Source organism: Erithacus rubecula, assembly GCF_903797595.1.
Source record: "Erithacus rubecula genome assembly, chromosome: 5".
Classification (NCBI taxonomy): Eukaryota; Metazoa; Chordata; class Aves; order Passeriformes; family Muscicapidae; genus Erithacus; species Erithacus rubecula.
The window spans coordinates 27,719,695-27,733,218 of NC_136687.1; the positions used below are offsets into that span (position 1 = coordinate 27,719,695).

The following is a 13,524-nucleotide window of genomic DNA, read 5'->3' on the forward strand; positions in this document are numbered from 1 at the left end:
AATCTGTTGGTGTCTGATCTGTAGTACCTTGGGCTATGGGGCTTTCTGGTTTTGTCTTACAACAATACAGTATGTTTCTATACATGCCATTAATTAACATTTTTTATTTTGTCCATGAATACAACTCTGCATGAATTGTGTTTGCCATGTTGCATGTGTTTGCTTTTTACTCAGTCTTCTTGGATCCATTTTCCCAATACCACGTGTAATCTATGCTATGGCGAAGGATGGGTTGCTTTTCAAATGTCTAGCTCAAATCAATTCCAAAACGAAGACCCCACTAGTTGCTACTCTATCGTCTGGTGCAGTAGCAGGTGAGACTAAGAGTTGGTCCTTGTAAAGAAAGGTGCACTGCTAAACACATTGCATATATAGAAATAAACCACTGTTGTGCAGCTTTGACTTGCTTTGGACTGAAATGATCAAATCTGCTTGATGCTGGGTAAAGTGGTCTACCAGTAAAACTTTCCTCTACCTCTACCAAGATTTTTACCTGTTGGTTTATCACAAGTGCTTTCAAAGCCTAGGGTCAAAATAAACAATAACCCAAAACCAAGAACATCAGTCAAACAAAATCCCAAGAGCAGCAACACAGAGCCTAAGCAAAACTATATCTAAACCCATTAACTCCTCCAAGCTTTCTTTTTGTGTAGTTGGGTTTACCAGTAAAGCATTGTGCTTTTAATAACCTGTACTTGAACTATACGTTTTTCTGTTCTAGTCTTCTCGGCTCTATGTTCCCTTTGCCCCGAATTCTGTTTGCCATGGCACGTGATGGTTTACTCTTTAGTTTTCTTGCCAAAGTGAATAAGAGGCAGGCACCAGTTTCTGCCACCTTGACAGCAGGGGTCATCTCTGGTAAGCTCTCAAAGCCCGTGTTACTTAAAGCTCAGATTTAAACACTCTATGCACGTGCATGGTACTTTATATTTTTGAAAAGGGCTGCTTGTTAACTTCCCTTGCATGTACAATGGGAATAAAATTACTGAGTAATCAACGGGTGTAAGAACTCCAGATCAAGCCAATCATGGTGGTGGTGATGGCCTTAATGTCACAGAATTCAATTTTTATTTTTACTTTTTTTTTAATATTAACCCCCTGTATGCTGTTACTTAATTTGTTATTTGTTACTTAATTTGAGTCCCTTAGGCTGATGCTCTACTGACAGGACTTCCTTGTCTAATAAATTTATCTCATCTATAATGGGGGAAAATAACTGTCACATTTTTTATTATGAGATGTAAGATAAAAAATTACATTTGCAACAGGATCAACTTTTTGTATAAAATACAGAGATTTTAAAAAATGTCTTCCAAAGAAAATTATTGTTGTTTTATAAGCTTACCAAGTTGTGTTTGAGAGGCATGTATGTGTTGGGTGTTGGGTGTGTCTGTACATATATGTATACACATACATGTCTACATATATTTTACCAAAACAGTATTTTGGGAGCCATTGCCAACTCCTAATGTAAATTCTTAACATACAACTCATTCCCTTTTGTTCATGCTTCTTGTAGAGGTACATATAGCTGTGCTCAAATTGCATTGTCATTTTCATGGGATGTCTAATCACCCAGGAAAAACTGGAAGCTTTAGAAGTATTTAGGTCAAAGGCAAATAAATAAGTTTTTTAAGCAATTCAAATATCGAATACAGGCCCTAGAACTTTTAGCAACCATGGGCAAAATTAATCTCAAATAAGAGGTTCAGGAATAAGATTAAAATATTTTTATTTATAATCAGGGTCATCCTCAGATGCCATGAGACTGGAACTGCTCACACTGCTTACTTGACAATGTGCAGAAAGGCACAGTCATTGTCCAGATAGTTCCTGCATTATTATCAGTTCCCTTTTCTTTGGTCAAAGTACAACAAGATTGCATAGTATTACTTTTATTATTTCAACTTTCTTTTATTTGAATTTATCTTACTGACATATTCTCCTGTAAGAATGTAGAAGTGCAGTTTTGTGGAATGAAATTAAGATCTTTATGTGAAATCACAGTAATGATGAGAAGAAAGAATAGTGTGTAACCCAGCTGGTAGAGTGATTGGTACAGTTATACAGCCCTGCCTGTAGCTCTGCAACAGCTGACATTGGACTGCTTTTAGACAATTTGAGGAATTTGGTGCATCAACAGCTCACTGGAAAACAGCTTTATCTACTGCTGGAGAAAGAGTAATTTCTTCTTCTATTTTTTTTTTTTTTATCCATACTTGGTAATTTGTGGCCGTAAATAATTTTGACAGAATAGCTATGAATGTATGTGACAGCTTATATTATCTGATCTTTCTATGCATTTGCAGCATGAATAGTTTTACAGTTGTAAGAAATGCTAAGGAGATGAGATGTTTGATTAAACATCAAGACTACAGCTGTGGCAACTGTTATTATGTGATTGACCTTTTCACAGGTAGTAATTGCCATGGCAGATCTCTGCACATGGCAAAACGTTTTGGTGTCAGTCCAATTTCACCATAAATGGACCTACCATTGTCTCTTGGAGTAGAATTAAGAGAGGTGGAAAAGAAATACTTTGCTTTTTGTTTTTGGTTTTTTTTTTTATTCTCCCTATTAGTAGAGAGGAACTACTAAGAAGGAAGTTGCAGGCATTTTTCACTTTGTTTCTGAAGTTAAAGAATATCCAGTCTACAGAGTAGCCTTTTGAAGCCAAGATTAAAAATTAAATATAGCTACTGTACTTGAGGTCTGTTCTTCCTCAGCTTTGTTTTTAGAGCATGAAAAGCAGAGAGGTATTCAAAAATCTACACTGCAAATTCCTTTTTTGGATTTAGGAACATCCACTCTCATGAAAAAAAAAACAGGATCGTCTTTCTTAATTGGAAAAAGAGACTCCCAGATTATATAAAAGTTCTGTAATCCAGCAGTTTGTTCTCAGAAAATCACATTTTGCTTCCTCCTTTGGGATCAAATACCAGGGGAGTATGTCCATGTGTTTGTGCACTTATGTAGCTGTCTACAAATACATTAACAAACACATACCATAAACATTAAATATAAATATTTTGAATATAGAATAATTTGGGTGTGCATATACACACAGTGTATAAAGACTGCATTTGATAGTTTCTTTTGATGTTGATATTACTGATTATTCCAAAAATCTGCATCTCAAAAATATTAATAGAAAAAAAATATTTTAAGAGGCATTTTCAGCACATGTATTTCAAATCAATTGGAATTAGCCTTCTATTTACTGATAGATTCTCTTAATTTCTTTACAAATAATGTGTTTCTGTGTGCAAACAGCATTGACGAAAAAGGTATTCCAGAATCTCCAAATGAATGTGGCATTAGCTTTTATAAACATGAGATTTCTGTAATTACTTCCACTGTCATGGGAGTTTCTGCCTCTGAGTTCAGTGATTATAAGAATATTAATTCTTGAGAGATGTTACTGGTATCGTTCCTGAAGGTGAATTGAAAACTATATTCAGTAAGAACCATTTTAAAAAACCCCACAAAATTTTATTTGAGACAACTTCTGAAAGTCCTCTTCATATGGTGCTCTTTCCCAGCTCAGCAGAAATGTTACATCACACTTACATTTTCTGTTTGGCAGTGGGATCCATCCTCTCAGCTTCGGTGAGATTCTGCTGCAGGAACTGAACTTCATTCCATGAAAGTGTATTTTTAATATGGCCCAAATTCAATCATATGTGTGCAAATAAGTCCAATATAAGCATTTGATGATGCAGCATGGCTGTATGACACATCAGTGCCTATCTATATGAATGAGATTCCCACCTGTAGGGAGCTAGGTTTGAAATTATACCAGTAGCTTAAAAATGTGGTTTTAAGGATTATCATGATTTCACTCATATTGCTGTCAGCAAAAGAGTAAGTTACACTGTGGATGGATTTTAAAATCTTAGCTTAGTATATCTTTAACTATTAATGCCAAGGTTAGTATTAGATTTGGTGATCTTAAACTTCTTTCCCAGTGTGAATGATTCTACAATTCTATGTCAGTCTCATAGAATTTCTTTCCATTCCTTTTCTTTTTTAGCTGTAATGGCATTTCTGTTTGACCTAAAGGCTTTAGTGGACATGATGTCTATTGGCACACTTCTTGCTTATTCACTTGTGGCAACCTGTGTCCTCATTCTTAGGTGAGCCAGAAACATCCTTTGTATTCTCCTTTTTTTTTTTGAGTTGGTTAGTACATAAACTGTAAATTAATATTTACAAGATATGTTTTTTGCTAGCTAGCCAGTAGGTGTAATAAATGGTTTCTAAGAAGTAGTGACTCCTCAAAGAAAACAATGGTATATTGTTAATAAGAATAGCAGTGAGTTGGGTTAAAGCTTCTGGTGAAATCTAGACACTTTTTATTTTCCAGAAGAAGTATTGGTCCAAGAACTAGTCCCAAAGATACTAAATATAAGCCTGAGTACAGAATTTAGTGTATGATAGTCGTCTATAAATACAATCTATGCTGTATGAGGCATACTGCATTTTGGGGACTATATGTGAAGATGTTCTAGGTGGTTCACAGGATGAACAAGTTCAAATAGTTGCTTTATATTATCCTAGTCAGAAATATAAAACAGACAAGTGTTTTAAGACACGGTAGCCCTATAAAAGAATGCAACTATTATCTCTCAATGAGTGAGATTATAAATACTTCTCAGTAAAAGATATCTCATTGAGAAAAAAATACTTCACTGGTATCAGGCGTGTTTGTAAAGCTATGGAATTATATATTGCTAGCTACAGCTCACTTCATTATGTTACTCTTTATATTTTAAAAAGTCACCCTTTATTACTTAAGGCTAAGTAATTAACTTTGAAAAGTGTAACAGCTTAAATTCAGCTCAAATTCATTGTTGAAATAATTTACACTTTAAAAGAGAAGTCTATTCTATTTTAAAACGACTCACCATTTTTAAAAAGAAATTTAAAAGCTAACAAAGCAGATGTCAATTTTCAGTTAATGCCAGTTAGAAGCCTCTTATAGTATGGGAAGCAAGTCAGAAACAAAATCCTTTACTCTTTCCTTGCTGCTGACTACCAGAGCCTGTCCTTTCTCATTTATCTGAGTTATTGGTGCATTCAGGTAGCTTAAAAAATTGGCCAAAAAACCCCAACTCTCCAACCAAACTAATCCAAAAATTGAGCTGCCATAGTATTTTTATATGTGATAGTGACTAATAATGCTGTTGCAGTGCAGTTATAGCTTGGGAAATTCTATTGCTCTACTGAAAAGAATTTAGTACTTCAGTACATTCCTAGAGTCATATTGCTTCAAATCCAGAAGAATGCTTAATGTTTTTTTATCATTCTGTTTTATGCATAGGTACCAACCCACCTATGAGGTACCAAAATACTCTCCAGAAAAAGCAGCTTTGGCTGCAGCTGAAAGGGAATCTGCAGTGAGTGAGTCACAGATAAACATGATAGAAGAGAATCGCTTCCGTCCTCAGGCCTTGATTAATCCATCCAGTTTACCAACTGAGCAGACTGCAGCTATAGTTAACTTTTTAGTGGGTCTCTTAGGTAAGTATTTGGTTGTCCAAATCCATGTATGCATTAACATTTGTAGTGGAATCTTATTAAAGACAGAATTAAAAATCCACTGATAACATGCCTTCTTTCAGTCATACATGTGTCATTCTGTGCTTTTATCCTTTTTTATTAATTGATCTAATCTGTAGTCATTTTCATTTAATTAAGCATATTCATAGTAACAGTATCTGTTGAAGCTTGCTATCACTCTTTTTAAAGGTCACTTTCTCTTCAACGCAGAGATTAAGTGACCTGTTTCTGTAATTTTGTTTTCCATACAGCTTGCTTGATTTGTGGCTTGAGTGTCCTCATTACATATGGGATTCATTTCATTGTTGACTTGGAGCCCTGGAGTATTGGCCTTCTTGCTTTGTTGGTGATATCCTTCATAGTTACCATTCTCCTCATCCAAAGGCAGCCTCAGAACCAGCAGAAAGTAGCCTTTATGGTGAATAACTTAATTTCTATGTTATTCTCTAATGAGAGCTTTGGATGGATTCTAACGAGTGGGAGAGAGAACTTAAAAGCTGGAAAAACAAGTCAGAAACTGATGAGTGTACAATCACTGGTCTGTGCAATCTGCAATCCTTTGGACCTAATACAGAGTATAAGTCCTTTCATTCTGCACTTTCACTTACATTCTAAGATCAGTTATTTAACAGAAATAATGAAATATAGTGATGAAGGTCAAAAAATCTGGTGGGGCTGGGGGAGTATTTCAAACTAAGAGAGAGAGAGAGAGAAAGAGAGAGAGAGAATTTTTCAGCTGTAAATAAAGGAATTAATTAGTATATGTCCCACACAAACCAGAAAGTTTTTCTATAGCATTAGAGAATATATATTAAAAATTTTGTATTTTAAAAGTTTAAGATCTATAGAAACTGTTGGCTAAACCCAGTTAAAATTTTACTACATTACAACAGCAAAAAAAAATTCAATTGTTTATTAGTGAATACACATTATCTTTAGTTTGTGTTACATACCTGAAATGTGACATGAAAAAAAAATTCTGTTTAATACAAACATATTAAATATTTCCTTTTAGGTTCCACTATTGCCATTTTTGCCATCATTCAGTATACTGGTAAATATTTACTTGATGGTGCAATTAAGTGGAGAGACTTGGATGAGATTTAGCTTCTGGATGTTACTTGGTATGTACTTTGTTCATTTCAGTCAATTCAAACACTAGAACTTATGATTCCCATCTTAGAACATTTTTTTCCTTCAAACATTTGAAAAAATCTCTGTGATTTAATAAAAATCAGCTAATATTTCTGATCAAAAGGAATAGCATGCTTCAGAAGAAGTATTTATTTGCAGTCAAATATAATAGTTTTTAGGCAATAGGAAGACTTCCAATAAGCTATGATTTTTTTTTCCTAAAAAGTATAGCCAGAATTATTTAGAAACGTGCTTATAACAGGTTTCTTCCCAGAATATCAGTTTGTTGTCTTTTAAATCTAGGAAATTGTATTAATTCCATCTAGACATAAATTACAGATAATAGTTTCCATAACTTATTACAGCATTTAATTATGCAAAAATGATGCACTGGAATTTCCTGTGGAAACAGGGAAGACCTGAAGCATGAGCTCTGATTCAGATACCTGAAGAAGAATATTATTTTGCAAAAAATCTGTTCAGACAGAGAGATACCTACTTTTTAATGCACTAGTTGCCTGACAATCTTATGAACTTTTTTTCCTTTTGGAAGGCTTCCTCATTTACTTCGCTTATGGCATCAGACACAGTGTTGAAGGTCATCGTGGTGACAGAGAGGATGATTCTTGTTCAGAAAATAGTGGGATGCAAGAAAAGAACCCAGTGGATGACCCTGAAAATGCAAATGAAAGGGATCAATTTCTCACACATGAAAGGACAAGTGAATGCTAAACTCTGCAAACACAAGTCTTTTAAATCTTCAATTGGTATTTTACTTGCAGACTGAAATTTCAGAAGCTTTCTGCCAATATGTGCCTCTTGAAAGTGTTTACTACAGGCCTAACTGATATTTTGGACAAGCTGCTAATCCATCTTCATTATTTCAGAACTGACAGCATGGAGATTATTATTTAGGTTTTTTTTTAAAGTACCCTTTGGCAACCAAAATTCTGGAGACGTTGTTTGAATTGTCATCTAAAATCACTAGCAATCATCAGATATGAAGAATTTTAGAACTGTCTGCAAGAAGTTCTGAGTATTTGACAATGCACTGTGAACATAAGTGCCTTTCATACCTTCTCCTTATCTTTGTTATGTGTTTTGGTACCAATCTAAATTCTCTTTTTTTCTGTTTAAGTAACTCATGGGAGATAAATTTCATTCATACAGGCCTGGAAAGTATTTGCAAAATGAATGGTACTTGTATGGATTAGATACTTTGTAAAAATTAGAGGAGCATTTATTTATGTAAAAAGAAGTAATTGCTTATCTTTACTAATCATGACTATTAATCCATAGTCATGGAGAAGTCAAGCAGTGAAGATACTTCAAAGGTTTTTACTCCTTCTAAACAGCATTCAAGATTTCTACTTAAGTGTGTGCCTTTTCTTTGAAAAATGCTATGTGTATAGAATAATACTCACAAGAGAAGCTCTTTTGTTTTCTGCAAAATCATCTGGGCAATAATCTGTTGGTTACAGTATTGACAGTGGCAATGAGATGTGATTTAGCAAATTCTGTGCTTTTAACTTCAGAAGAGTCAGAATTTCATCTGACATTTGGTACTTACCTGCAGCAGTCATCCAGTTTTCCTCCTTACTACTCATTTTCCTCCCTGTACTATCTCCTTTATATATGTTGCAGAACTGATATTGCTGAGATTAGCATTACACATTGCTTCTCCTAAGAAAAATTAATGCACAAAATCCCAGCTTTCTTTAAAGATGGTAGGGGAGGTTAAAAAACCAGAGGTCTGGGCTTTGGAAAAAACCTTATTGAAACAGTATTTCAATGCTTCATGAAGTCTTAAATGTGAGTTAGAGTAGCACTTTTTTGTGAGCCAAGCCTACACCCACTAATCCATTCATGTGGGTATGATGTCTGAATGCTAACTTATGTAAAGAACCAAACTGGTGTGGCAGTGCAGGGTAAACAATTACTTTAATGTTGATAAAACCAGCAATCTTCTTTCAACATAAGTCATATTCATCTGTCACAGGCACCCAGATATTTTAACACTTTTTCTCAGCAAGGAGTAGGTTCAAGTCCCATGAAGGATTCCACAATATGAAGTCATTTTGCAAGAATATGCTTACAAAAAATCCTTCCCTAGAGTAAGAACTGTCTTGGACTTTGTCATGTCATGGAGAGTTGCAATCTGTTACTGGTACTAACCATTGGTATTAATCTCTGTTGTTAGGTATAAGAACTTTAGATGCTATGACAGCTGTGTTGGTTGACAGCGAAGAGCACCTTACTTTTTATAATAGCTGGAATTTTTTGGAAAAAAAAAACAAAAAAAAACCAAAAAACAACCCAAACTAGTTAGTCTGCTTCTGTCTCTCTCCTTTTTCAGAGCAATAAGTCACTTTTTTTAATCTTAAAATTGCTTCTTTCCCAGTAGTCTTAAATCATCAGCTTCAAAAAAAGCAATTGCTGTGTGATCAAGTCAGCTGTGCCCATGTGAAGATTTTACATGATGTCTTTACAAGCCTACAGTGAAACACAGCTCTTAACCAAATCTCTGCATGTGGGAAGCACAGACTTACTTTTTGCTATGGTTGTTGATGCCACAGAGCAGGCCAGCCATGGTCCCAAGACACAAACTGCTGCTGTTCTGTGATGTGGAAGACTCCATTCCCTCCCAAGACCATCATAGAGAATGTATGTGTGCACACCTGTCTAAGCATTTGCATCTGTCTGAAATTAGCCCATAGCAAATTTGATGTCATGGTTAAAGTATTTTCTGTATTGCACTGGACTTTTCCTTTGAAGGGATTTTGCCAATATAATTAGCTTCTGACTAATGCAAGTGCTAGCTAAGGCCTCTGGAGAGAACTAAAGGAGGAAAATTTTCTAGCTTATTTACCTGATGGATGTGTTGGCACTTTGTGTATTGACAGATTCCCCTTTAATTTGTATGGATATTTCTCTCCCCTTGTTAGTGAAATCAATTCTTTTAAAATAGTAGGATGTGCCTGTACAAGTGTTGCTAAGACAGATGGGAGGAGCTGCAGCACCAGGACTATCCACATAACTAATGAGACATAAAATGGAATTAAAGGAAAGCCATTTGGTACTCTTAGTTGCTTCAACTGTGCAAAGCTTATTTATATATGTTTACATATATATTTACATTATTAGTCAGTGGCTGAGTGAAAACAGACAAGCCAGAAGTAAGATATTTATGATAAATTTGATGTGCATTTTTGTATGCAGTCTTGAAATTCCAGATGCTTTAGTGGGACTCTCTAGAAGCAAAGGACGTGCCATGCTAGTCCTTACACAGGAGCAATGAATGCAAGAAATCCTGATCATGCTCTCACATTTGCTCTATCCGTGTACTTGCTGAAAGATCAGCTGAAAGCACAAGTCCATTGGAGTTAAATCATTGTTATTTTTTAACACAGTTGTTGATATTGTAAATTGTTCCGTGCAAATAATAATATTATGTGTTAATACAAAATACCTACTTTTGAAGGTAGATTATTGTTGGTTGTTTATTTCCTTTGTAGAAAAAAGTTCTCATAAACTTTATTTGTTTTGGTACATTCTGGATATGCCATTAGATAAAGAAATTATTCTTACCTAGCTGTCTTTAAGAAAGTAAGCCAAAGCATATTTAACAGAGAACAAATAAATCTTTTTGTTCTGATGTACAGGAGTTATAAAACACTTCTGAATAATTCATGTTAACTGATCTTTCTGTGGTATTCCAGTCCTCATTCTGCAATGGGAAGTTTTATGAGGTAACTTAGATTTCATTGTATGTTATCATGGATAAAGCTATTTTATTAATAATAGTATGCTTTTTTCTGCAAAACAAATGCTGGTCAGATTCCTGAAATCTGTCATATTGTGCTTATCTTGCCAAGTGTTAAAGCCACTGCTGCTGCTGCTGGAGAACTAGCAGCAATCAATGTCAATAGTACTGATACAGAGTTACTTATGTACTTAAGTAGGAATTGACCTGTGTTATCCAGAAACTTTGAATGATGCAATGAATTTAGAGGCAAAACTTGGTAAAGCTTAAATATATATTCTGTATTTTATTACATGATAAATTTATAAGTCTAGTCACCTTACCCCTAAAATTTATGAAAAAAAAATCTAAATTTAAGCAATATAAGGTATGGTGTTTTCATAGAATTTTAATAAGTGCCAATATCAATGTGCCCTAAGCATGCTAAGGTAGTTGAGAGTGCAGGAAACCTGTGTGGGACTGTGCAATTGGATATGAGGCATTTGACACTGAGGCACATTTTTTACAGGAGGAATTTGATTCACAAGAAGGCTCGTATGTCTTGAGTGCATTAAAAAGAAAATGAAAGCACTTTTTTAATGCTCTTAGGCCCTAATTCTTCCTGACATGCTGGAAAGTCTGTATGAATTGCAGTATGTTCACTGAAGGCACTGAGGTTACTCAGTGTTAAGCAAATACAAATTTTACGGAAAGAGTGGGTGGTATTTCATATAGTATAGGATCTTTGTGTTTGTTTTTAATTTCCTGTATCTTTAGAACTTCCTTCTGGTATATGTTTTGAGGACCTCTGCATTTTTAATAGTTGGACGTTTTCAAAGCCAAATATAACACCTTTACCAGGTACTGATCTATTTTCCATTTGATCTTAGAAATGAAACTCCTTAACATGAGCTAAGTTGTAGGATTTCTGTGCATAGACATGCAGACATGCATTACAAAGAACTGTATGTGTATAAACACATTTTTTATTGTCAGTTAGACAAATTCTGTTGTTGCTTGTATGTTTTCATGAGCAAGGTCAACTCCAGCTTCACCAAATTTAGTTGGAGTCAGAATATGAGGATTTGAATATTTAGGGGAGCTTTTTTCTTTTGTGGTACCAGAAAGTAAAGCATGAAATATGTGTTACATATCCTTAAAAACAATTATGTGTGCATCTTTTAAAAAAATATTAGCATTCATATCCATCTTTTCTTTTTGTTCGTATGTACATTTTAGTGATTATTTCTGTATTGTATGCTGCTGAGCATTCAAAGTGTAGATAGGATGATTATGATGCAATTTAAACTGCAAATTTGCATTTCTTTGAAGTGCTCTACCAAAATGAAAAGTCTTGAATTTTTATGAATGTAAAAATGCTTGTATTTAAGAATATGGTGCTTTTTCCCCACTTTACAATAGAATTGTTATCAGTGACATTTTTAGTTACCTTAGTTCCAAATTTTAATGGAAATTACATTGCTCCTCATTTACTGTAAAATGTGCTTTGTGGGATAACAACAGTGCATTTGTTCCATATTTTTTAAATAAAGTTGAATATCACTTGCTTGTCCTTCATTCAGCAGCTGTAACCACTATTGCAGTTTTAGTTTACACTAAAATAATATAGTCACCTAACATCACAAGTATGCCAGATATCTAATGTCATGATATTATACAAATCATGGCACAATTAAAATAAATAACATAACATTGTATGCACTGTATAGAGGGAATAGAGAATAACAGCCTTAGATTTGGGCATGTTGTGTTACACTGCCAAACCGGAGATGATGTTAGGTTTGATTTCCAGAGGGGGTGTGTAGCTCTCAGTGTTCATGCTCAACTTTCTGAAGCACTAAGCCTAGTCCTGAACTCAGAGTTGGATGAATAAACTCACTGTTGCCTCCTTGTTCCCCTTTTGTGAAAAAAAACCAAAACAAATCAACCAACCACAAAACTAACAACAACGTCTCCCTCCAATCCTCCAAAACCCAAAAAGAGCCCAAACAAACCAACCCTAAAACCTTCCTCAATTTTGATGAGTACTGTGAGTATAGCAAGAGAATAAAAGCATGCATCTGGGCAATGAATAAAAATAGTCTGGCCACAGAACCCTACTGACAGGGCAAGATTACCATCTGGCACTGTTTTCAAAGACATTTGAGTAGTCATCTTTGTTCACAGTAGTTATGACAGTATTTTTTCTGAGGTATATTCTTTATAAGGAATGATAGAATAGTATTAAAATTATTAATAATCACCTTATTGTACATACAGATGTACTAAGACTGGTCTTAAAAATCTTGGTCCCATGAAGCACTGGAATAGGGCCACAGATTTAAATGAGAACGAGCAATTCTGCAAGCATCTCATCACATTTAAAATATTACTTGAAAAGATGTATTTAATCTATTGGCTTACTCATGTGGAGGACTGGGGTCATCCCCATGAAGGTTTACATTAGTTTTCCTGATGGCTATAAATGAAAATGTTTTTCATGCATACCTATTGTAAAGTAGGATACGTAGAATTCATAAAATAGTTTTCTTTCTTCATTGTAGACATTTTCATAGGAAAAAGGAATATGTCAGTTTAAATATGTCTTTAATGCGGTCTGAGTGTTATTTCCATGTGCTATTATCATATTTTCCATAATACACTAGTACTTGAAGCTTAGACACCATTAGATCATTGACCTACCCTGTGTGTGAAAGCAAAAGGGAAATTTCACCAAGGAAGGCACATAAGGATTGCAACCAGTAGTTTTTCAGAAGACAGGAGAAAAAAGCCTACTCTTCATCCTAAGCAGGAGTTGAGAATATTTCCACTGCAAATTTGCAGTTTATACTACACAAGTTCTTTCTGAGATTCACCGACCTTAAAACAAACTGATAACCATTTGAGATATAAATAATACTTGGTATTCTAATTGTTTCAAGGGGCAAACACTTTTAACATATCCTTATATTATAGCAATAAAAATATTATTTTTCTTAATTTTTTGCAGGTAATGGATGACATGTTTATGATACACTGATAATAGAATGAAAATAGATCATGAAATTTCATCATCTTACTCCAGC

At 34.5% G+C, this 13,524-nt stretch overlaps 1 protein-coding gene across 6 annotated transcripts in view; it reads left to right on the plus strand.

Annotated features, from left to right (window-relative positions):
* Positions 1-9,540, plus strand: part of SLC7A2 (solute carrier family 7 member 2) — a 49,788-nt gene extending 40,248 nt beyond the window's left edge. For 4 of the 6 annotated variants that reach the window (XM_079306729.1, XM_079306727.1, XM_079306728.1 and 1 more), the window contains 6 exons: positions 175-314; positions 4,034-4,136; positions 5,324-5,523; positions 5,814-5,980; positions 6,578-6,686; positions 7,250-9,540. In XM_079306729.1, the coding sequence (XP_079162855.1) occupies positions 175-314; positions 4,034-4,136; positions 5,324-5,523; positions 5,814-5,980; positions 6,578-6,686; positions 7,250-7,428 (898 nt within the window). In that variant the 3' untranslated portion in view covers positions 7,429-9,540. Of the gene's footprint in view, positions 1-174; positions 315-721; positions 859-4,033; positions 4,137-5,323; positions 5,524-5,813; positions 5,981-6,577; positions 6,687-7,249 lie in introns of all 6 variants that reach the window. The other 2 variants (XM_079306730.1, XM_079306731.1) reach the window with 2 other exon arrangements.
* Positions 9,541-13,524: the final 3,984 nt, after the last annotated feature.